This window comes from Mobula birostris, chromosome 22 (genome assembly GCF_030028105.1).
Source record: "Mobula birostris isolate sMobBir1 chromosome 22, sMobBir1.hap1, whole genome shotgun sequence".
Lineage (NCBI taxonomy): Eukaryota > Metazoa > Chordata > Chondrichthyes > Myliobatiformes > Myliobatidae > Mobula > Mobula birostris.
The window spans coordinates 11,553,744-11,579,950 of record NC_092391.1 but is presented as its reverse complement, the minus strand read 5'-3'; the positions used below and the strand labels follow the sequence as shown (position 1 = coordinate 11,579,950).

The 26,207-nt window shown below is 42.9% G+C and overlaps 1 protein-coding gene across 6 annotated transcripts in view; it reads right to left on the bottom strand.

Moving 5' to 3' along the window:
* Window positions 1-26,207, bottom strand: part of ralgps1 (Ral GEF with PH domain and SH3 binding motif 1) — a 761,372-nt gene that overhangs the window by 550,297 nt on the left and 184,868 nt on the right. For 5 of the 6 annotated variants that reach the window (XM_072240007.1, XM_072240011.1, XM_072240008.1 and 2 more), the window contains exons 3-5: window positions 14,748-14,875; window positions 2,112-2,219; window positions 214-264 (exon numbers count right to left, since the gene is read on the bottom strand). In XM_072240007.1, the coding sequence (XP_072096108.1) occupies window positions 214-264; window positions 2,112-2,219; window positions 14,748-14,804 (216 nt within the window). In that variant the 5' untranslated portion in view covers window positions 14,805-14,875. The remainder of the gene's footprint in view (window positions 1-213; window positions 265-2,111; window positions 2,220-14,747; window positions 14,876-26,207) is intronic. The other variant, XM_072240013.1, reaches the window with a different exon arrangement.

Below are 26,207 nucleotides of genomic sequence, written 5' to 3'. Positions count from 1 at the left end.
TTATACTGGGTCTTTATTTTGATATATAGTTTTAAATATCTCTTTGAAATACATCTCTTGGAACTTACCTCCATAAATAATACTCATGAAACCAATGCAAAAGTGAAATTATTCCAATCAATACAGAATTTTTAATTCACAATTAAAATGTCAACTTCAACCCCTGATTCCCACCTTCCATAAATCAGTCTCCTACATAAACTCTCATCTTACCTCAGGTTGGATTGCTTTAAATACTGGGACGTCCATTAAAGTAATCTGGCTCTGTAACACACAAGAAAATGACCAATTTAGTTAAAATTTCAATATTCTTTTTTTGCTCCAGGCACAATATTCTAGAAACATTCCACCTTCTGTAGGATTTTCAGGCCTGATACCAAATGTGTGTCTAAGACAGATTTAAGAGCAGTTCTAGTTACAAATATTTGCAATCACTGCAGAATTGTAGGAAAGAATCCACGTTTCATTGAGCGAAGATTCGCTAAACAGCTTTAATGAAACAACTACATTTATTAAATGTTATTTCAAGCCAATTATTCCATTGACTGTTTGCAGTGTTCAGGCTCCTTCTGCCTGGGGTACAGATTGGAAAATCTCCAGCTGTTCCACACAATTTGCCATTTCAGAAAGGCACACATCTGTTGGAATTGGATGCTTCATTGAGAACCTACTTCAAGAATGTGTGTTTGGGGACAAAAAGATCAGCTCTTAAGTCTAAAATCATTCCAGCACAGAAGACAGGTCACCCAGCCTACCAAGCCCTTTGTAGACCAACCCTATCACAATCATTCCCCATCATCCGCATTGCACTCCCGCGCCCCCCCCCCCCATAATTGCAAATTATTTTCCTCTAAATATCTGTCTAATTTTGATTGGAATGGGATGATTCATTCAGTTTCCACCTGCACTGAGGACAGTAAACACAAGATCATAACCAACCATAAGTGTGCGATCTCTTGCACACTTCAGCCAGCACTTACCCGGTCTTTCGCTTTACTTATTGTTCGTACTTATGGTCCAATCTGTGTGGGCCATGGCCAATTGGTTAAAGCATTAGACTAGCGACCTGAAGGTCGTGAGTTCGAGCCCCAGCCGAGGGAACGTGTTGCATCCTTGAGCAAGGCACTTAGTCACACATTGCTCTGCGACGACACTGGTGCCAAGCTATATGGGTCCTAATGCCCTTCCCTTCGACAACATTGGTGTCGTGGAGAGGGGAGACTTGCAACATGGGCAACTGCTGGTCTTCCATACAACCTTGCCCAGGCCTGTGCCCTGGAGAGTGAAGACTTTCTGGTGATGATGTCTGTTATCTGTCAAGCAGGGGACCGTGCACAATCCTGATTTGATGGAGACAGACGTGAGAGCACAGAGGAACATCTGGAAAACTTCTGAAATGCCCGCTTGGCTGCCGCTGCTACTGTGTGGTAACCAGAATCTCCGGAGCTGAAGGCCCTGAAATCCTCGGCTTTGCGTGTTTCAACAGCCGGGGAGAGGTCAAAGGCGCTCAGCAGAGGATGATGCTCGGGAGGCTGTTTCTGAGAGGCTGATCGGAAGCTCGAAGTTTTTGGACGGATGGACTCAGTGTCAGCTGTGGTCAGCTGCTTCCAAGGCATCAGCAAGTTGACGGTGCCTGGAGGTTTATGGCAGGGAGTTTCTCCCTTTTGCCACCTGCTATCGGGGACTCGGGAGTCGATCGACTCGGGACTTTGAGACTTTTTTTTTACTGTGCCCATGGTCTGTTCTTCATCAAATTATGGTATTGCTTTGCACTGCTGTAACTATATGTTATAATTATGTGGTTCTGTCAGTGTTAGTCTTTGGTCTGTCCTGTTTTCTGTGATATCACTCCGGAGAAACATTGTATCATTTCTTAATGCATTTATGCATTTCTAAATGACAATTAAAAAGAGGACTGAGTGTTCTCATAATCTATTACTGGTACTATTTCAATCCTCATATTTCTATTCAATATCACAGCTTTTGAACTGATTTCATATCTGGCTAGGGGACCAAGAAATACATGCTACTGAACGATAAAATTCTAAAATACTGGCTCAGGCCGTACAGAACTGGGATGTCACACCACATAACTCATCATGTTTACTTACTGCAAACTCTTCAGGGGTCACCTTGAGTACGTCAAATACAACCGCATCATAACTTTTCATAGCATAGTCTGAATACTGCCCATCGAGAGAGTCAGAGCTGCTGCTGGCCTGTAGGAAACAAGGAAGGAGACTTAAATACAACTTCAACTCATCTTTCTTATAAAGTTCACCTACATGGAGTCGTGAAGTCAAAGTTATTGCAATGCGCTGGAGGAACACAGAAAGGCCATAATACCAGCTCGTAATTCATTGAAGGTGGCGTCACTGGTAGACAGGGTCGTAAAGAAAATTTTTGGCCCATTGTCCTTCCTGGATCAAAGTACTGATGGGATGTTATGTTGAAGTTGCATAAGACATCGGTGAAGCCTAATCTGAAGTATTATGTACAGTTTCGGTCACCTACCTACCTAACTAAATGAAGGATGTCAATAAGATTGGAAGAGTGCAGGGAAAATTTACAAGGATGTTGCCAGGACTGGAGGACCTCAGTTACAAGGGAAGGTTGAATAGGTTTTAACTTTATTCCTTAGAACATAGAAGATTGTGGTGGGATTTAATAGATACATACAAAATTATGAGGGGCATTGATAGGGTAAATGCAAAGCAGGCTTTTTCCAATGAAGTTGTGTGGGACTGCAACTAGAGATCAGGTGTTAAGGGGAACATGAGGGGGAACTTCTTCACTCAGAGGGCGATAAGAGTGTGAAACGAGCTGCCAGTGTAACTGGTGGATGCGATTTCAATTTCAATGTTTACGAGAAGTTTGGATAGGTACATGGATGGGAGGGGTATGAAGGGTTATGGTCTGGGTGAAGGTCAATGGGACTAGGCAGTTTAAATGGTTTAGTATGGACTGGATGGGCCAAAGGGCCCGTTTCTGTACTGTAGATTTCTATGACTCTATGTCAGGCAGCATCTGTGAAGGAGAGTGGACAGTCAATGTTTTGAGCTGAGACCCTTCATCAGGACCAAATGAAAGAACTCAACATGAAACCTCAACTGAATGTTCCCCACCATAGATGCTGCTTGACCTGCTGAGTTCTTCCAGCACTTCATGTGTTGCTCCAGATTCCAGCATCTGCAATCTCTTTTGTCTCCAAGTCAAGTGTATCATCACATGCACAAGTATGGTGCACAGATATTAGTTTAATATTTTTACATTTACTAAAAATACAGTAAAACAGGTAACGTAACTTCATTGGGCATGTGATTAGGGAAGAGGAGTGAGAATGCACGGTAATTATGGGAAAGATTGAAGGGAAGAAAGCAAGAGGAAGACAAAGACAAATGATGATGGAGACAGCAGCCAGAGAACTGGAAACGAATACCAATGAATTGATCCACTTGACCCAAAACAGGAGTGTGTGGGCCATGGCAGTCAAAGCTCAAACTGGGCATGGCACCTGATGATGATGATGATGAAAATACAGTAAAAAGTTTCTCTTTCATGCTATTCATACAGATCAAATCATTACACAGTGCACTGAGCTAGAATAAGATAAAGCAATAACAATGCAGAATAAAACATAAAAGCTTCTGAAAAAGTGCACGGCAGGTAAACGATAAAGTGTAAGATCATAACAAGTGTAAGGTTGTGAGGTCAAGAGCCCATCTGATCATACAAGACGTTGATAACAGCGGGATTTTTCTTGAGTTTGAATACAGTGGGATTGTCTCCAGAAATTGCCCTTGAGCCTGGTGGCACTTGCTTTTGGGCTTTTGCATCATCGGGCAGGTGGGAGAGGGGAGAATAGAGAATGATGTGCTGAACTTCGTCCACAACTCTCTGCAGTTTCTTGCGGTAACATGCAGAACAGTTGCTAAACCAAACTGTTATCGTCTCGTTTCTTCGGTGCAGCGATAAATATTGGTAAAAATCGATAGGGATATGCTGAATTTCTTTCTGAGGAAGTAGAGGCATTAATGAGGTTTCTTGGCTATGACATCAACGTGGTTCCACCAGGACAGGCTATAGGTGATGCTCACATGTAGGAACTCGAAGCTCTTAACCTCAACAGTGAGGGGGAGGTGTAATGAAGAGGCTGCTTGCAGCAGCATCACAGACACGCAGGTTCACCCAGAATACAAATCATACAAACATTAGAGAAGACAGGACAAAACAAGACATTAGAGCAAAAAACTCAATAATTCCCAAAAATATAACGAAAAGCAACTATTATCTTCAGAGAGTGTGTGATACATTGCTTTATACCTGGTGGTGATGGTGCTATTTGGCATGTAAGGGCTCTAAATGGACTTGTTTGTGACAGTGTGTCTGCTGACTTTGGCCGGAAACCCATCCTCTGCAGCAACCTCAGAAGACTCTCTGCATTTCATCAGTCTCTTACAGACAAATAAACTTGAAAACGTCAGCTATTCATGAACAGTATTGCCAACAATGTGTGTGAAACACAGCCAACGCAAAGATAATAATGAAGACTCATTTTCCATCACACCCCAATTTGAAAAAAATGCCAATGTTGACATGAAAACACAAAGTCAGATACTGTGGGCAGGACAGAGGAAGGCAGTTGTCATACACTTGTCCATCCTCACCAACTGGCTAACCCTTCCTTGCCAGAGGGTACGTACACCTGGAGCAATGCCCTCAGTAATGGTGAAAGGTTCAAAGATTCAAAGTACATTTATTAACAAAGTATGTTTGTGGTATACAGCCCTGGAACTCATCTTCTCACAGACTGCCATGAAACAAAGAAAACCATGGGACCCATTCAAAGACAACATCAAACACCCCCTCCCCCCCCACGCACTAAAATGAACAAATCGCAAAACAAGCGATAAAAAAAATATAAAACACAAAAACGAAAGAGTCCAGCCATGTTCAGTTCAGTTCAGCTCAGGTGGAATTCCCAATCCAGCTAACATCCTTACTTCCAGATTTCCTTATGATAATGAAGCCATTCAGCCCATTGCATTGCTGCTGGTTGATGGACAAATCACATTCCTCCATTAATTTTCACTCACCTGCACACAAGGGGCAGTTTACAGTGTTTAACTAACCTACTAACCTGCACAACTTAGAGTCACAGATTAATCCTAGACCATTCCATGGCCTATTCCAACTAAGATTTTCATCTAAGCTAACACTTACCTATCCCACTAAATCCTAACTATTCATGCACCTGTCCAAGTAACTTTGAAATGTTGCTAACGTACCTGCCTCAGCCACCTCATTTCAAGTACTGACCACACGCAGGGTGAAAAAGCTGCCCCCCAAATTCCCTTTAAATCCCCCCCCCCCCCACCACCAGTTGATGGCAACGCGACACAACGCACAGCAGCCACTCCGGTGATGAATATCTGTTAATCGTCAAGTAGTGTGCCGTGCACAATTCTGATTTGATGGAGGCAGACAGGAGAGCACGGAGGAACATCTGGTGAAACTTCTGAAATGCCTGTTTTGCTGCCGCTGCTACTGTGTGATCCGAAATCTCCAGAGGGGAAGGCCCCAAATCCTCGGCTTTGCCTATTGCTGGGGCAGGGTCAAAGTGCTCGGCAGAGATGGTGCTCGGTGCTCGGTGCTGGAGGGCAGGTTGGAGGCTCGAAGTTTTTGGGTGGACTCAGAGTGGGACTGTGGTCGGGTGCCTCCAGGGTGCTGCATTGGCAAGTTTGCGGTGCTGGAGGCTCATGGTAGGGAGAGTTTCTCCCTTCTACCCTCTGAGTGAGATGTTCGGGCTATTGGGATTTTGAGACTTTTTTTTACCGTGCCCATGGTCTGCTCTTTATCAAATTATGGTATTGCTTTGCACTGTTGTAACTATATGTTATAATTACGTGGGTTTTGTCAGTTTTAGTCTTGGTCAGTCCTGTGTTTCTGTGATATCATACCGGAGGAACATTGTATCATTTCTTAATGCATGCATTTCTAAATGACAATAAACGAGGACTGAGTGTCCTCATAATCTAATAAACACATGCAACCTAGTCCTTGAATACAAGAGATTCTTTCTTTCTTTTTCAATCTTTTTATTAGTTTCATAAAATATAAACATAACATAGCAATAATACAAAATTATTGGGAATACATTGTTATACTTAAGATGAGTAATTATAAAACCAAATAGCATAAATTGACAAAACTCCAGAACATGTAGGATACCAATGAATAATACAGGACAAAAAGAAAATAACTAGAGAAAAATCATGAAAAAATAAAAAAAAATAACCCCCCCCCCAAAAAAAACTAATCTAAACAGAATTAATCAACTAAACTAAAAAGACCTGGACAATTTTAACAATGTAAAAATGGAAGAAAAGGAAACCTTAGTGTTGACGACTCTGTTCCTCTCAACCAACACTACAGAGAAGTAAAATAAGTTTAGAAATGGTCAAATTACATCATATGAAAATGCTGAATCAATGGCACATACAAGAGATTCTGTAGATGTTGGAAATACAGAGCACAGTAGCACTGTAGTTAGCACAATGCTTTACAGTGCAGGTGACCCAGGTTCAATTCCTGATGCCACCTGCAAGAAGTTTGTACGTGCTCCCTGTGACCGCGTGGGTTTCCTCCGGGTGCTCAGGTTTCCCTCCACAGACCAAAGACATACTGGTTAGTAGGTTAATTGATCATTGCAAATTGTCCCACGATTAGGCTAGGCTTCAGTCAGAGGATTTCTGGGCGAGTGGCTTGAAAGGCAGGAAGGTCCTATTCCGCACTATCAATCAGTCAATAAAAATTTTGTGTGAAGACCCTGGAAGTGCTTGCAGCATCTGGGGCAATCAACAGCAGAGAGACCTCAGGACAGAATTGGTATCAGGCTTAATATCAGAATCAATTTAATATCACTGACAAATGTGGTGAAATTTGGTGTTTTGCGGCAGCAGGATATTGTAATACATGGTGATAAAACTATCAATTAGAATAAGAGGTCTGGGAGCAGGAAGGAAGGCAAAATAGAACAAGTTTGAACAAGACCTGACTTTGAATGCAACCCAGAAAATCTTTTGCTCAACTAAGCAAACAACTAAAGATGGAGCAGGCAACAGACAACAGGAATTCTGCAGATGCCGGAAATTCAAGCAACACACATCAAAGTTGCTGGTGAACGCAGCAGGCCAGGTGGCATCTCTAGGAAGAGGTACAGTCGATGTTTCAGGCCGAGACCCTTCGTCAGGACTCTGACGAAGGGTCTCGGCCTGAAACGTCAACTGCACCTCTTCCTAGAGATGCTGCCTGGCCTGCTGCGTTCACCAGCAACTTAAAGATGGAGCAGGGTTGGTTTATTGCCCCAGGGGTGTAACATTGCAGCTACACAAGGCCATTGTACATCACAGGCCGTCAGCAAGTAGGGTATGTTAAGAGGCACAAAAGCGATGGTGAGTGTAGGAACTTGGGAATCTCGCGCTGCACACTAGGAGATGCTCCGCAGTAAATGAAGCCGGGTTATGTTCTCGGATCAGTGAAATGTGTGCTCTCAGGGGTGGCATTTCTTACCACAGCAAACAAGTTCATTCACTGGAGAACATGTAACGAAGACAACATGTGGAGAACTCTGAACTGAAGTGCCAAATTCCAGACCCGGACCCAGACAATAAGCCCATTGCTCACTCCCCAGTGAAATTATTAACAGAAGTGATTGAACATCTGTAGTCGTGGTCTCATAAAGTACACCAAAAAGCCACTTCCCCCATCCTCCAGTCTTCTCTCCTTCCATTGATTCCATCCTCGACTTTCATTAGCTTCCCAGATTTCTGTTTCTTTTTTCTGTTGACATACTCTGCATGTTTTCTTTTTATGTTCTATTTATTTGTCTATTTATCCAGAAATAACAGGCCCTTCTGTCCAATGAGCCCAATTACACCCATGTGACCAAAAAGTCTACTACCCCGTACAACTTTGGGATGTGGAAGGAAACTAAAGCAGCAGGAGAAAACGAATTCAGTACCCGGGAGAAACTCCTTACAATCAGCAGTGGCATTGAGCCTAGGTCACAGGCATTACAATAGCATGAGAGATTCTGCAGATGCTGGAAACCGAAGGCAACACACACAAAGTGCTGGAGGAACTCAGCAGGTCAGGCAGCATCTATGGAAGTAAACCAACAGTCGACCTTTTGGGCCAAGACCCTTCTTCAGGACCGGAAAGGAAGGGGGAGGGGAAGGAGGAAAGCTAGAAGGTGACAGGTGAAGTCAGGTGAGTAGGAAAGGTAAAGGGCTAGAGAGGAAGGAATCTGAGAAAGGGAAGTGGAAGGGGCACCAGGGGTAGGTGATAGGCAGGTGAGAAGAGTAGGAGGCCAGAGTGAGAATAGAAGAAGAGGGAGGGCGAGGGAATTATTTTTTAAACGGAAGGAGAAATCAATATTCATGCCATCAGGTTGGGAGCTATCCAGACAGAATACAAGGTATTGCTCCCCTTCCCTGAAGATCTACAGGGAGGCACACAAGGCTAACTGCTAGGCCTCTGTGCTGCCCTTCAAAATACTGACTTTGGCGAACCCAAACCCACAGCTTTGAATTACTTGATCGTGCATCAGTAGAGCCTAATTTTTATTCTCTTTTTTCCTGACCATTCATCTCACATACAACATCCTGAGGAGGATCTTAGCCCAAAACTTCGGCTGTTTACTCTTTTCCACAGATGCTGCTGGCCTGCTGAGTTCCTCCAGTATTTTGTGTGCGACACTTTGGATTTCCAGCATCTGCAGATTTTCTCATGTTAGTCACATACAATTTGCTGCCCTCGGCTCCTCATCAATGTCACCTCATCACCATCTCCTCTTCACATCATAACATCACCTCATCACCATCTCCTCTTCACATCATAACATCACCTCATCACCATCTCCTCTTCACATGTCACTTCACCACCATCTCTTCACATTGTAACCTCACCTCATCACTATCTCTTCGCATAACATCACCTCATCACCATCTCTTCGCATAACGTCACCTCATCACCATCTCCTCTTCACATAAAGTCACATCATCACTATCTCTTCATGTAATGTCACCTCATCACCATCTCCTCTTCACATAATGTCACCTCTCTTCATCACCTTCTCCTGTTCTTCACTCCATCCCTCTGCTCTTGCTTCCTCATCTTTTTCCTCTCAGTCGACACAGAAGAAGAGGAAACAAATAATATCTCATCGCTGCTGCTATAGACAGTGGATTCACCACATCCAATTCAGAGATGCAACTGGTGACATCAACGAGCTAGCACTTCTCCAGCACCAACGGCATGCTGTAATCCTAATATACCAAGGTGTTGACTGAGAAGCAGAAGATGCTGCAAACACTCAGCAGGGTAGACCATGTCAGTGTAAGGAGAAACAGCACCAATGATTCATACCTCATAGAACAGTACAGGCCCTTCAGCCCTGATGTTTTGCCGATCTTTTAACCTACTCTAAGATCAATCTAACTCTTCCCTCTTACATAGCCCTCCATTTTTTTCTGCCATCTATGCACCTTTCTAAGAGGTCCTTACATGCTCCTAATGTATTTGCTTCTACCAACACTAGCAGGATATTCCTTGCACCCACCACTCTCTTTGTAAAAACTTACCTCTGATATATCCCTATACTTTTCTCCAATCACCTTAAAATTATGCCCTCTGTTATTAGCCATTCCCATTCTGGTGAATCGTCTCTCGCTAACCACTCTATCTATGTCCCTTATCATCACGTACACTTTTAAGCTGGCTCTCATCCTCCTTCACTCCAAAGAGACAAGTCCTCGTTCCCTCAGCCTAATCTCATAAGACATGCTCTCCAATCCAGACAACATCCTGGTAAATCTCCTCGGTAGCCTCTCTAAAGTTTCTGTAACTTTCCTGAGAAGAATCTTTGGCAGAGCATCAAAAGAAAGAAGAATTTCCATGGGATGATGGATTGCACTGAATGTACAAGACAGAAACAGTTCATTTGACCCAATCAATCCAGGCTGGTATTTATGCTCCACTCTAACCTCCTCCTGGTTTTTGTAATCTAAATCTATGGGTATGACCCTCCTTTCATTTCCATCTCATGTGTTAGTCTACTCAATACTATTCATTACAACCTCTCCCCATGGCAAATCATCCACACAAGAGATTCTGCAGATGCTGGAAATCCAGAGCACCACACACACACACAAATTGCTGGAACTCAGCAGGTCAGGCAACATCTTTGGAAAGGAATAAACAGTCGACATTGCTGGCTGAGATCCTTCATCTGAAAGGAGGATCCCCATGGAAATGAATTTTTTACTTCTAACTATTCTTTGGACAAAGAAAGTTCTTCTGCCTGAGGATCGAGCAGTGTGAGCTATGTTCAATCCCACTGAGCCATCAAGTTGACTTCACCACCTCAGCTCTGCATCCCTGACAGACTAGCCCACCCACACTCTGCTGACAGTCAGAACTGCTGCTGGCTAATGAATGGATTAGTAACTGCGTGGCAGAGGAGGCAAGAGTGGGACAGGGGTGAAAATCAGGAATCAACTTTATTCGCCAAAAACATTTTACATGTGCGAGAAATTGGCTGTGGTGCGTTGGGTCAGGGTGCAACATGCAACAAAAATCAACAACATTCACCAATTATAAAAATTAAAGAATTACATAAAAATAATGTTAGAGGTCAAAGTACAAATAATGAATAAAATATGCATAAATATATAAATGTCAGCTTGTATTTACAATGTAAACAGCATTACAAAAATGGTTTTAAAGTGTCCACAGTGCAGCAATGAGGGCAATAGACGGAAGTGGGTGGGGGGACCTAACTGGAATGGATGATCAGATTAACTGCCTGGGGGAAGCAACTTTTAAGACGTTGTGAAGCTTTTGTTTTGTCCTTTCCGGAAGGGGGCTTTTAGAAAAGGCAGTTTGCAGAGTGGGTATTGCCCGCAATAATTTTTCCTGCCCGCTTCTTTGTCCTGCACACATACAAGCCCTGCAGTGGTGGTAGAAGAGGTTCATAATTGTACGGTGATATGGTTCACTTCGATACTGATGCCATAAGCCAGTCAAAACTTGGAAGATAACCAAACGATTTCTATTTCTGCCAGCGACTGCCTCCTTAACGCATTCTCTGCTAATAGAGTTTTCGGCCCTTGAACTTCAACATCAGTACTGATGGTAAACAGAGACAGACTGCTTCACACTTGGGTATGAGATAGTTCCCATGTGTTACTTCTACAATATACTGATCAGTGATGCTGTTAAAATACCAGTCAGGAATGTCACAGAGATGTGCAAAATACCATCAAGAGACATTTCCAGTCTTCAACATCAAGACTTGTCTTACACTTGTATCTTTTATTTATTGAGACACAGCATGGAATAGCCCTTTCAGCAACCCTCAGTTTAACTCTAGCCTAATCACGGGACAATTTACAATGACCAATTCACCTACCAACTGGTAGGTCTTTGGACTGTGGGAAGAAACCAGAGCACCCAGAGCAAACCCAAGCATTAACACCAGGGGAAAGGGGCCATTTGGGTGCAGGCTAGTTCAGAGGGGTATAGTCTCATCAACCCCATTAGCACAGAATGAATATTCAGAGTTCTTCTGTCATTTACTGTTTTTAACTTCGGATCCCCAGCACCTGTAGTTTTATGATTTTCGTTTTCTCTAGTTATTTATTTTCCCTGGGTATTTCTCTCTCACACATCAGTACATCTTGTTCTCATTCAGAATATGTGCTTCCTCCCCTGTAATCCCATTACTCCTCTCTTTATTTCCCTCTACCTCTACAAATTATGGGAAGAAGGCAGGAGAATGGGGTTGAGAGGGCTTTTTAAAAATCAGCCATGATTGAATGGCAGCACAGACTCACTGGGCCGAATGGCCCTTATTCTGCTCCTATGTCTAATGGTCTTATAATCTGGTAGTGATGCACACCCAGCTCCAGCTGTCATAGGAAGGAAGTGCTGGTCGTTAAAGGGAACAACAAAAGGAACTGCTATGTGACACAAGAGGAGAGAGGAATGCAGGAACCTATCTCTTAAAAATGACAATTAAGCTCACTTCTACCACCTCTGCTGGCAGCTCACACAACACTCACACCATCCTCTGAGAAAAGAAGTTTCTCTTTAAACATTTCACATTTCACCCTTAGCCTATGACCTCTAGTTCTAGACTCACCCGGCCTGAGGAAAAAAAGCCTGCTTGCATTTACCATATTTGTTCTCATAATTTTGTATTCCTTTATAAGATCTCCCTTCATCCTCCTGCACTTCATGGACGAAAGTCCTAACGTATTCAATCTTTCCCAGTAACTCGGGTCCACAAGACCCAGCAACATCCTTGTAAAATTTCTCAGCACTCTTACTGGATGTAGGTGATCAGAACTGTACACAATACTCCAAACTAGGCCTCACCAATGGCCTACACAACTTCAACATAACATCCCACTCCTGTTCTCTGTGCTCAGTGAGTGGTGCCATAACAACAACCTCTCACTCAATGCAGATATCCCACCTCTCCCGGAAGTTCCGGGAGTCTCCCGCATATGAATAGTGGCTCCCTGATGCCCGCAAATTATATACAATATCACAGAAATCAATTTTTTTGAGAGCGAGCGAGCGAAAGCAAGAGAGAGAGAGAGAAAGCAAGCCAGAGAGCGCGCGAGCGACCGCAAGAGGGAGAGAGCGAGAGCACGCCATGGCAGAGTGTCCCAAAAAAAAAAGGAAAATATAAAACGTACATCACCCCAGACTACACTAAAGTGTACCCTGCCTAATAGGGGTCAAAATAATGACAGTGTTGCTCGCTGCACTGTTTGCAACAGTGACTTTTCTATTGCCCATGGTGGGTTAAGGCTGTAAAAGACATGTTGAGGTGAGTTTAACAGGTGTCATTCGTTCATCAGCATAGCTAACGTTATTTAAACTAGCTGCTAAGGAGCTACTCTATTTCAGACATCCCACCTCTCCCGGAAGTTCCGGGAGTCTCCCGCAAATTGATGGTGCTACCTCCTGAAATGAGTCTTTGCAGGGTGGATTGTCTGCTCAATGTCAACAAGACCAAGGAACTGATGGTAGACTTCAGGAGAGGGAAACCAGAGTCCATGAGTCAGTAATCATCGGAGGATCAGAGGCAGAGAGGGTTAGCAACTTTAAATTCCTGAGTGTTACTATTACACAGGACCTGTCCTAACCCAACATGTAAATGCTATTGCAAAGAAAGCACAGCAACACCTCTACTTCCTTAGGAGTCTGCAGTGATATTCCATGTGTAGTGGAGAGTATATTGACTGGCTGCATCACAGCTTGATATGGAAACACCAATGCCCTTGAATGGAAAATCCTACAAAAAGGCAGTGGATTCAGCCCAGTACATCACAGGCAAAGCCCTCACAACCAGTGAGTGCACCTACATGAAACGCTGTCACAGGAAAGCATATCCATCATCAGCGATCCCCACCACCCAGGCCATGCTCTTTTTTCGCTACTGCCATCAGGTAGAAGGTATAAGAACCTCAGGACATTCACCACCAGGTTCAAGAATGGTTACTACCCCTCAACCATCAGGCTCTTGAACAAAAGGGGATGGCTACACTCACTTGCCCATCCTTTGATATGTTCCCACACCACTGATCTCACTTTATGGACTCTTCATCTTGTTAATTCATATTCTCATTATTGATTGCTATTTATTTACATCTGCATTTGCAGAGTCTTCTGGTTGATCTTTCATTAATCCTGCTATAGCTACTATTCTATAGATTTGCTGAGTATGCCCGCAGAATAATGAATCTCAGGGTTGTATGTGGTGACATACTGTATACATACTCTGACAATAAAATTCATTTTGAACTTTACTCTGAACTTTGATTTTTGAAGGCCAATGCGTCCTAAACTCTCTTTATGAACCTATCTACCTGCGATGCCACTTTCAAGAAATTATGGACCTGTGTTCCCAGGTCCCTTTGTTTCTTTGTTCTACGGTATACCTCAGAACCCGACCAGTTACTGTGGAAGTTGTATTCTGGTTTGTCTTCCCAAAGTGCAACACCTCACAGGTGACTGAACTAAATTCCATCTGCCATTTTTCAGCCTGTTTTCCCAAGCGGACAAGATCCTGCTCCAAGTTTTGGTAGCTTTCTTTGCTGTCCATTACACCTCCCAACTTTGTGTCAACTACAAATTTACTGATTCAGTTGACCATATTATCACCTAAATCAGGGGTTCCCAACCTTTTTTATTGCCATGGACCCCTACTGTTAACCGAGGGATCTGTGGACCGCAGGGTGGGAGTCCCTGATCTAAATCATTAATATAGATGACAAACAACAATGGACCCAGCACTGACCCCTGCAGCACACTGTCAGTCACAGGCCTCCAATCAGAGAGACAATTATAATTCAATGAACAAACATTCAGATATTAGAATTATGGTCAAAATGAGCAAACATTAATATATTGGTTGTGCGTAGTGTTAACACAAAGTATGTATTAATGTCACACGGCTGAATATCGCATAATAACTCCTCTTAACCATACAGATGCCCATCGTGGGAAGATCAAATTTTACACAAAACTAGCTGTCAGTCTTAGTTACTTCAAGTATCAAGTAGGTAGGTCCAAGGTGAAGAAAACACCTTTTCTCCCCAGGCTGAAAGAGATACCTGTATGGAGATAAGATTGTGGCATTACAGGAAGTTGCATTGGCACATCACCATTACCTCTGGTGTAGCTGACGTGACCCTCAGATTGGCCATGAGGCCATTCCTCTTGTACATTCTGCACCTGCTTGTCAAGCAGTCCTTAGTTTTCCCTTAGCCGGTGACTACACATAATAGTTGGATAATCCCTGTAGAAGAGAAAAGAAACACTGGGTTAAAGCTCCTGGCCTGTACTCACTGGAATTCAGAAGAATGAGGGGTGAACGGTGAGGGACCTCGACAGAGTTGACGTGGAGAGGATGTTTCCTATGGTGCAGGAACCTAAGACCAGAGAACACAGCCTCAGAATAGAGGGACGACCTTTTAGGACAGAAATTAGGAGGAACTTCTTCCATCTCATCTCTGTCCTAAAAGGACATCCCTCTATTCTGAGACCATGTTCTCTGGTGAATGGTGAATCTGTGGAATTCATTGCTACAGGCGGCTGTGGAGGCCAAATCTTTAAGCATACTTAAGGCAGAGATTGATAGATTCTTGATTGGTCAGGACATGAAGGAATATGGAGGGAAGGTGGGAAACTGAGGCTGAGAGGGAAATTGGATTAGGCAGCGTGAAGTGGTGGAGTAGACTCGATGGGCCAAATGGCGTAATTCTGCTCCCATGTCTTATGGTCTTAAAACTAAAACCTCTCAGACCTGATCATTCCAACACAGAAATTAATTACTGTATATGTCCTGTATCTGCATTATACAAACACACAAATTAAAAACAGGACTGATCCACTTCGTCCATTGTGTCTGTGCCAATATAACCCGCTTGACAATTCTAGAGTTTTCTCTGTGCATGGCCAATTCTGTTTGCTGCTTTTGGCAACTTCAGGCTATGGAAAGGAGCAGAGATTCAGCTCTGGGTCAGGATTGCGCTGGATGCAACAACAAAAAAAAAAAAAAGCAGTCAGTACGTGGTGAAGGCTTTGCAATGCTATCTGGGGACAGTTTCCCTGGTGCCACATTCCCTCCGTAGATACCATGACAACTCCTAGCCTGGGCATCCTGTGGTGAGTGGTTCTTGCCCTGACAGCTCAAAGCCTTTCCACCATCTGCAAGGCCCCAGTAGGACAAGTGTAGCTCCAATGCATCATCCAAGACAGGGCAGCCACTTCATTAACACCCATCCTTCCAGGACAAATACTTGCTCCTTTCAACTGCTGGGATTCAATATGCACCGTCTGCAAGGCACACTTCGCCACTGAGGCATCTTTGACAGAACCTCACGAACCTGAACTCGATCAGGAGGACTAGGACAACTGGAACGTGGAACTTCATTCCCTCAGAGACCAGAGCATCTCAACGTTAGATCCAAATTCTGGAATACCCCAACTCAAGAGGTACATTCATTACAAAGATGGCAGCAGTTCAAAATGACCATCACCTTTTCAAGGGCAGTAAAAAGACAGGCAATAAATATCCAAACCTAATGAGTGAACTCAAAAACTTGTCGCAGAACACTTGGACAGTATTTCAGGTTATCACTAAATCGGGCTATTTTTTATTAAACAATGAGGGTTCACTGTCTATTTCCGTCTACATCTTTACTGAAATAGTTAAAACAGGGACCATAATCCAGCTTTAAAAAAGAGAAGTAGCAGGCAGCAACATTAAAAATTATCTCCTAACGTTTCCCTTTTAAATGTAACACTAACCTTAGTGGAAAGTATACAAATATCTTAAAAGAATTTGCTTGCACAGTGTCCAAAACAGAAAATTCCTTTGGTGCTACTTAATCAGCTGCGCGCTTTTAGATCAAATGCAAAAATAAATTGCACATATTGATAATTGTAAGATAATGTAAATGTGCAAAGTTACTAAAGGTGAAACCACATTGCAAGTTTAACTACTACAATCCTGTTTTGTACATTAATGTCACGATCTCCCACCACCATGCTGTGACAATGGTATTTCTACAAACTGGACAACGGAGCCCCTGCTGGAATATACAGATGTGCAGTATCATGACCCCTCTCATAGTTTAGTTAGTGTTTCAAAGTTCCAGAATAAATTTATTATCAAAATTTCAAAGTAACTTTATTTTTTTAAATATGGACATGTCACCATATACTGTACGAGCTTGAGATTCACTTTTTCTTGCGGGCATTTACAGGACAATAACATTTATGAAAAACTACACATAGATAAAGACTGACAAACAGTTAATGTGCAAAAGAAGAAAGATTATGTTCAAGTTGCATAAGGCCTTATAAAGCTGGATGGAGGCATTTCAATCAGCTTGTCCCACGGCTGAAAAACCCAGATTTTTCAGCCATGCTGTGAGCAGAATTATCTGCAGCTTAATGTGAAAAAGACTAAGGAGCTGGTGGTAGACCTGAGGAGAGCTAAGGTACCGGTGACCCCTGTTTCCATCCAGGGGGTCAGTGTGGACATGGTGGAGGATTACAAATACCTGGGGATACGAACTGACAATAAACTGCACTGGTCAAAGAACACTGAGGCTGTCTACAAGAAGGGTCAGAGCCGTCTCTACTTCCTGAGGAGACTGAGGTCCTTTAACATCTGCCGGACGATGCCGAGGATGTTCTACAAGTCTGTGGTGGCCAGTGTTATCATGTTTGCTGTTGTGTGCTGGGGCAGCAGGCTGAGGGTAGCAGACACCAAAAGAATCAATAAACTCATTCGTAAGGCCAGTGATGTTGTGGGGATGGAAATGGACTCTCTCACAGTGGTGTCTGAAAAGAGGATGCTGTCTAAGTTGCATGCCATCTTGGACAATGTCTCCCATCCACTACATAATGTACTGGGTGGGCACAGGAGTACATTCAGCCAGAGACTCTTTCCTCCAAGATGCAGCACTGAGCGTCATAGGAAGTCATTCCTGCCTGTGGCCATCAAACTTTACAACTCCTCCCTTGGAGGGTCAGACACCCTGAGCCAATAGGCTGGTCCTGGACTTATTTCCTGGCATAATTTACATATTACTATTTAACTATTTATGGTTCTATGACTATTTATTATTTATGGTGCAACTGTAACGAAAACCAATTTCCCCCTGGGATCAATAAAGTATGACTATGACTATTTATACATTCTGAAGCATGCTCTTCACATCATTCGAGTGACTGAAAATGTAGATTGCAAACTGAACATGGTGGAAGTACTCTGCAAGACAAACAGCATCTGCAGAGAGTGAAACTAAACAGTTGTTAACATTTCAGGTGGGTCAGCTTTCATGAGAAGGGGGAGATAAATCAGTTTCAAGTTGTTGCAGAGAAGATATGGAGGGAATATCCGTGATAGGATGGATGTCAGGAGACATTGAATTGGGGTTAGACCTATAACTGTGAGGGTGGTTTGATCAACACCTTAGCAACACTTCAAAATGTGGTGGAAGTTTGTGGCTGTACTCAACCCGCCTCCAGAACTTGCCCATCTTCATTCGGTTTAGAAATTTGCACTGGACATAGAATTCTAAAGCACTAACCACAGCACTTTTAAGAATAAAGGCAAAAAATGCTGGAAATATTCAGCAGGTCAGAACTATTCTGATAAAGGGTGTTCAACCTGAAACACTGACTCTGCTTCTCTTCCCAGAGATGCTGCCTGACCTGCTGAGTGCTTCCAGCAAGTTCTGATTTTGTTTAAAAACGCAAACACGAGAAAATCTGCATATGCTGGAAATTCAAGCAACATACACAAATGCTGGTAGAACACAGCAGGCCAGGCGGCATCTATAGGAAGAGCACGAGAAAATCTGCAGATGAGTCCTGTCGAAGGGTCTCGGCCCGAAACGTTGACTGTACCTCTTCCTATAGATGCTGCCTGGCCTGCTGTGTTCTACCAGCATTTTGTATGTATAGGCATCCGTCAGTCTCATGAGACCATGGATTTGCACCTTGGAAGATGTCCAGGGTGCAGGCCTGGGCAATGTGGTATGGAAGACCGGCAGTCGCCCATGCTGCAAGTCTCCCCTCTCCACGACACTGATGTGGCAGGGAAGGGCACTAGAGCCGATACAGCTTGGCACCTGTGTCGTCGCAGAGCAATGTGTGGTTAAGTGCCTTGCTCAAGGACACTATACGCTGCCTCAGCTGAGGCTCGAACTAGCAACCTTCAGATCACTAGACCGACACCTTAACCACTTGGACACTGTTGCTCTGATTTTGTTGTAGGTTTTACTGTGTTACGGCGTATTCCTGAGTTAGGGTATAGAACAAATATCAAGTTCAGCAACAGCCATTCTTCAGATTTGACTGTGGATTGCAGATGGGATTTGAAATCCAGCCCTGAACAATAGTTTTCCTGGAGCCAAGGACTGGAACTGATATCAAAACAGACAATACTGATTAACATTTATTTTGGGTGTCTGGAGTGTGGGTGCGAAGGAGGAGGTGTGAAAGCATACGTAGTTCAGAGCAAGCTTTGTAGATACATCGCAACTATATAATTGTCCTGCTGTTACCTTTGATCAAAGGTAATCAAAGATAATAAAACACTTCTGTATCCACTAGCTTCAGTATCTCTGAGTTTACGGACAGATCAGCCATGATGTTACTGAATGGTAGGGCAGGCCTCATGGGCCGGTTGGCCTACTCCCGCTCCTATTTCTTATGTTCTTGTGTTCTCTCCAGTGACTTTATTCATGTTACATCACAGAATCTGCAGTTCTTTTAACTTTTCAACCATTTACAATGCCTTCTTAGGTTTCTACAATTCAGCATTTAATTTACCACCAAGCTTACAAAACAGCCTCAGTCTCTTTCAACTGCATCATCATATCTGTCTGCTTTTCATCAGTACATTATATTTCAAAGCATTTCTGGCTTTGGCTGCTTTCAAATTGTCTCTGGAATTCCATTGGCTAGATTACAGATTATTGTTCCACAAAAATACATTTACAAACTGATCTTCCATGAACAAACACAATCATGGAAAGAACGGGAACACACTCATAGAATCATAGAAATATAGAGCAGAAACCTTGTCAGCTTGACCATGCTGATCATGAATGCATTGCTACGCTAATTCCAACTGCCCGTATTAAGCCCCTCTACACTTTCCCTATTCAAGTACCTGCCGAGACACCTTTTAAACATAGTATTTGCCTCCACCACTTCCTCCGGCAGCTCATTCCAGATATTCATCGCTCTCCGTATGATAAACATACCTCCCCAGATCACCTTTAAACTCCTCCTCCTCTCACCTTGAACAGTTAGCACTAACACTTTACAGCAACAAATGTGAGATTGGAATTTGATTCCCTCTGCTGTCTGTAAGGAGCTACAACCTCCCTGTAACCACATGGGTTTCCCCCGACATTCCAAAAGGCATACAGATTAGGGTTAATGAGTTGTGGGCATGCTTGTTGGCACCAGATGCGTGGCGACACGCACAGGCTGCCCTCAGCACAATCTTCGCTGATTTGATTTGATGCAATAAATAAAGCTGATCTTTTCAACGTGCCTTCTAATTCAGAGTTCCTTTGCCCCAGAATGACCATCTAAACTTCAAATTTTATAATCTAAGGTTGTCCCTTTAAACTTTTTCAATCTTTAAAATAATGTTTTTTTTCTTGAGACACTGTAAGTGTTGCTTACTTCGATGTGCTCTTGTTAATTTTGGATAATAATAAAAAGATTTGAAAAGAAAAGGTTGTCCCTCAACCTTCTATGTTCCAGTGAGAATAACCTAGCCTATCTGATCTCTCCTTATGATCTCCGACCCGCCCCCATTCCAGGCAACGTTCCGTAGTGTGGCAACCAAAACTGTAAAGATAAAGATTAGTTTTATTTGTCATATGCACATCAGAACATAGAGTGAAATGTGCTCCTTGAGTCAATGACCAACACAGTCTGAGGATTGTGCTAGGGGCAGCATGCAAATGACGCCAAGCCTCCAGTATCAGCAGAGTATGCTCACAATGTACTAACCCTGACCCCTCTGCCTGTAGAATGCAGGAGGAAACCAGGCCACCCGGAGGAATCCCATGCAGTCACAGGGAGTACGTATAAACTTCTTACAGGCAGTCATAGAGTTATAGAGTCATAGAAAAGTACAGACAGAAACAGGCCCTTTGGCCCATCTAGTCAATGCCAAACCATTTAAACTCCCCACTCCCATCAAGCTGCACCAGGACCATAGACCTCCACACCCCCTACCATCCATGTACCTATCCAAACTTCTCGTAAACGTTGAAATTGAGCTCGCGTGTACAGTTGTGCTGGCAGCTCATTCCACACTCTCACGACCCTCTGAATGAAGAGGTTTCCCTTCATGTTCGCCTTAAGCTTTTCACCTTTCATCCTTACCCCATGACTTCTAGTCATAATCCCACCCAGCCTGAGTGAAAAAGTCTGCTTGCATTTACTCTATCTATACTCCTCATAATTTTGTATACCTCTATCAAATCACATCTCAATCTTCTACATTCCAAGGAATAAAGTCCTAACCTATTCAATCTTTCTTTATAATTCAGGAGTTCCAGACCTGGTAACATCCTTGTAAATTGTCTCTGTACTGTTTCAACCTTATTTACATCTTTCCTGTAGGTAGATGACCAAAACTGCACACAAAACTCCAAAACAGGACTCACCAATGTCTTCCACAACCTCAACATAACATCCCATCACCTATACTCAATACCTTGATTTATGAAGGCCAATTAGCCAAAAGCTTTCTTTATGACCCTATTTACCTGTAACAGGATTTGAACTCCAATCACAATTGCTGACACTGTGAAGTGTTATGTTAACCCCTACACTACCACGCTGCCTGTACTGAACACAATACTCTAAGTATGGCCTAACCAATGTTGTGTATAACTGCACTCCTTACACTCAATGGCATTCTCACTATCCTGTTCCCTTTCAGGGAGCTATGGATCTGCATCCAAAACTGTCTCTGTACATCTACACTCTCAGGGTCCCTGCCATTTACTCTATATGTCTGATCAGAATTTGACTTCCCAAAATGTATTACCTCACACTTCTCTGGATTAAGTTCTGCTCGGATTTCCAGCTGACCCATGAACCAGGGTATCCATAAACAATTTTCATTGCTGTGGCAGTAAACGAACTCATCATACCAACAGGTTTCTGTGGTAAACCATATATATGTTGTAACTGGGTTAACTGTCTGGACACGCCCCTCTGCTGACTGCCCCTGTGGCTCCTCCCACAGACCCTGAATAAAGGTGATTTCGCCTTGCCCCTCCCTCTCAGCCCGGGGGCAGACACTCACCATGGAGGTCATATTGTACAGCGAATAAAAGCCTTTCAAGTATTTACCCGACTTCAGTCTTTTGGAGTTATTGAAGGTGCTTCAGTTTCTGAACAAACCATGAACCATGGACACTACTACCTCACGTTTTACCATCTTTCTGAACTACTTATTTAAGTTTTATATTTCTTGTTGTAATTTTTTATGTGTTGCTGCCAAGTAGCAAATTCCATCACATACAGTGTGTCTGTGATAATGAACCCGTTTCTGATTCTCAATTTCTCACCCTCGTTATTTATACATATTACAAAAAGCCATGATCCCAGCATTGACCCCTGCAGTAGTCCACTTATTAAACATTTTCAGTCAGAAAACCACCCAGCCAGCATTACCCTGTACCTCCTATCACCGAGCTAATTTTGGATCCAGTTTGCCTCAAATCCCTGTCCCCTGAATCCAATCTACTATGCAGAACCTTGTGAAGCCTTTACTAAAGTCCACGTGAAGCACATAAGCTCCACCTTCATTAATTTTCTTAGTTAAATTCAGATCTGCTAAACAGGATCTCCCCGACACAAAACATGCCACCTCCTCCTCCATATCTGTCAAAGTCTTTGCAAGTGAATGGAAATCTTATCACTGTGAATTGACTCTGACAAATGCACAGATCATTGGCTACAGATGGCTCTGGAGGCCAAGTCAATGGGTTAATTAAAGTGGAGGTTGATAAGTTTTTGATTTGGGAGGGTGTCAAAGGTTGCGGGAGAATGGGGTTGAGAGGGAAAATAAATCAGCCGTGATGGAAAGGTGAAGCAGACGCAATGAGCCAAATGGCTTAGTTCTGCTCCCATGTCCTATTGTTATGTGGTCTGCAGTTTCCAGCTTTTTTCCTGCTGCCCTTTTTGAAGGGGGAGATGTTGACTATCCTTCAGTCTTCTGGTACCTCATACATGGCCAATAAACCTCTAGAGCCTCAGCAATCTCCTCCACCAGACCCTGGGGATTTGTCCACCCCAATGTACTCCAACATTTCTAGCAGTTCCTCCTTCCTGATATGGATGTGTTCCAGCGTCCGTGTACTTATCGCCCATGAATACCAATGTGAGGAATCCATTTATAATGTCACTTACATCCACTGATGTTACCTCTCTGATCCCCAAGAAACCAATTCCATCCTCGGCCACCCTCTTGCTTCTAATATACTTCTGAAAGGTTTTAAGGTTTAGGGATTTTTCCGAAGTGCTTCATGGTAGGAAAAAAACATTGTGTGACATGTGTGCAATTATTTCAACAGATAATGGCTTTAATAAAACACTGCATGAGGTTAGCTCTCCATTTGATTTATATTTATTTAAATGTTTGCAAAATAGAGAGAAACAAAGCAGGTTCATTGACATATGTCAGTCAGTCACTGATTGAATTCAATACTAAACAAACAGAAAACATTTTAAAGTGCCAGGGAGGCCATAGGAAAACCAATACCACTGGAACAGAATTCACGTGTCATTTCAATAGGCAGGGTATTGTAGTATCAACCAGGCAGGTCAGTCAGTTTCGTGGGCGGTTATTGATAGCAGAAAATAAATCTGCCAAAGAAATCACTGAAAACCACAAGTCTGAGTATGACTCACTTATTTTAAAAATTCTCATCTTCGTCATTGGTTTGTTGAAAGCATGCCTCTGGGTTCTTGACTAAGAGGAATTTGACCCAACAATATTTATTATTGTTGCACAAACTTTGCAAAAAGTTTCTTTTATCATTCCAGGTCATGCTCTCTTCTTGCTGCTAGCAAGGGGAAGGTGGTACAGGAACCTTGGGTCCCACACCTCCAGGTTCAGAACAGTTATTACCCAACAACCATCAGACTCTTGAACCAGTGTGGATTAACTTCATCCACCTCAACACTGAACCTCAACACCACCACAACATATGGATGCACTTTCAAGAACCCTGCAATTCACGTTCTTAATTAATCAATGAATTAGTTAGTGAGTGATTAGTTAGTTGCTTTATTAATTGTTCTTTTTTGTATTTGCAGAGTTTGTCTTCTTTTGCACATTGGTTGTTTCTCTATCATAGTGTGGAGTTTTTCATTGATTCTTTTGTATTTCACTGTTCTACTGTGAATGTCCACTAAAAAATGAATCCCAGGATTGTATATGGTGATGTATATGTACCTTGATAATAAATTTACTTTGAACTCTTAGCAACACTAATCAGCCTTGTCTTTGAAACATGCCTTCTCCCCACAATATTGCATTTTATTTCCTTAAAAACTTGCCCTATATAAAAACTACTTCTTTTAGCCAATTCTGGAGTCAAAACCTCCCAACCCTGACCACAGTCCCTGGAGTAACACTGACAGATTACAGGTCATCGAAACCAAAGGGTTTCGGTCCAAAACGTTGACTGTACTTTTTTCCCATAGATGCTGCCTGTCCTGCTGAGTTCCTCCAGCATTTTGTGTGTGTAGCTCGGATTTCCAGCATCTGCAGATTTTCTCTTGTTTGTGAACAGATATTAGTTTAACATGACAATATCACAACACAGCCAATCTTTCCATTTATATGGTGAACAGAACGGTTTTATTCCCCCCCCCCGAGAGTTTTACCACTGAGGGGTGGGGGTGACCATTCTTGAAGGGCAACAAAATCACCTTCTCAGATACATCTACAGAACTGAAGATTTTTAAATCAAATGCAGATGGGCAATTCTTAACTCTGGGAACAATTTTCATGGAACACTATTGCTAACCCTGTGCCAATATATTTTATGGAGAACACATTTACAATTTTAACACATGCGGCAAAATCACCACCCCACCCCCACTTTGCTGCAGACAGCAGACAAAGCATTAATCCTGCTTACTGCTGTATTCGCAGTTGAACTTGCAGTAAACTATCTCTGTTATGTGCCAATGTCTAGAACAAAGATGCCCTCTGCAGGAACTCTTCAGCAAATGAAACCTTCACCTTTTCATCTGAAGAGCTTTCTTTCCTAGATTTCAACATTTACCAATATAATTCGCTTCAAACGCTAGGGAGTCCTTGTGCAGGATTCCTGAAAAGTTTATTTGCAGGTTGAGTGCAACGTTAGCATGCATTTCGAGAGAAATAGAATATTAAAGCAAGGGTATAGCACTGGTGAGGCCTCAGCTGGAGTATTGTGAGCAGTTTTGGGCCCTTTATCTAAGAAAAGATGCACTGACATTGGAGAGGGTTCAAAGGAGATTCACGAAAATGATTGAGAGGCTTATTATACGAGGAGCATTTGATGGCTCTGGGTCTCTACTCACTTGAATACAGAAAAATGAGGGGGATGATCTCGATAGAGTGGATGTGGAGAAGATGTTTCCTTTGCTGGGGGAGTCTAAGATTAGAAGACAGTTTCAGAATAGAGGGACATCTATTTAGACAGGGATAAGCAGGAATTTCTTTAGCCAGAGAGTGGTAAATCTATGGAATTCATTGCCACAGGTGACTGTGGAGGCCAAGTCATTGGGTACATTTAAGGCAGAGGTTGATAAGATTTTTAATTGGTCAAGGCGTTCAAGGTTAGGGGTAAAATGGGATTGCGAGGGATAATAAATCGGCCATGATGGAACGACGCACAACCTTGATGGACCAAATGGCCTAATTCTGTTCAGATGTCTTATGGTCTGATATGTGTAAGGGGGTTTCGATTTTTATGTTACTGCGGAGGCTAATTAAAATGGCGTCTTTGTTATGTTAATATGGGGAATGCGGCTTTGTTGTCTTAAACGCTGAGAAAGTTTGCGCTGGCAGCTTGTTGTGGTTTAGAGGGTGATAAGAAATACGTTATTAACCAATTGGGATAGTTGTTATGGTTTTGGTGTATTTGAAGATACTGTATGCGCGGGGTTTTGGGGCAGAAGGCGGAAGAGCGAGACAGAAGATGGACGATGTGCTGTGATGTCCGCTAACGGGGTCGGACCCCAAGCGGGACGTTCGGCGAGGAGACAGAGACAGACTCGTGTGGAGAGTCTGGTCGACCACCATTGTTGGTCCCAGGCGGCCGGTCGAGGTGGTCCGAGGGGGTCGCAGGGTGAAGAAGAAGGTCCTTGAGCTCCAACGGTTTTTGTGCACGAAGAGAGTGAACTTTGATAAGTGTGGCGCCTTTTATTTTCCTTTTATATTTTATTCTCTTTTAATTATATAGTTCCAGTAATATCTATAAACTGTAAATCATTTAATTGCATCTGGTGTATTGTCTGTTATTTGGGCGGGGTGGGGTACCTCACACAGCATCCACACGAACGAATTATCCAGT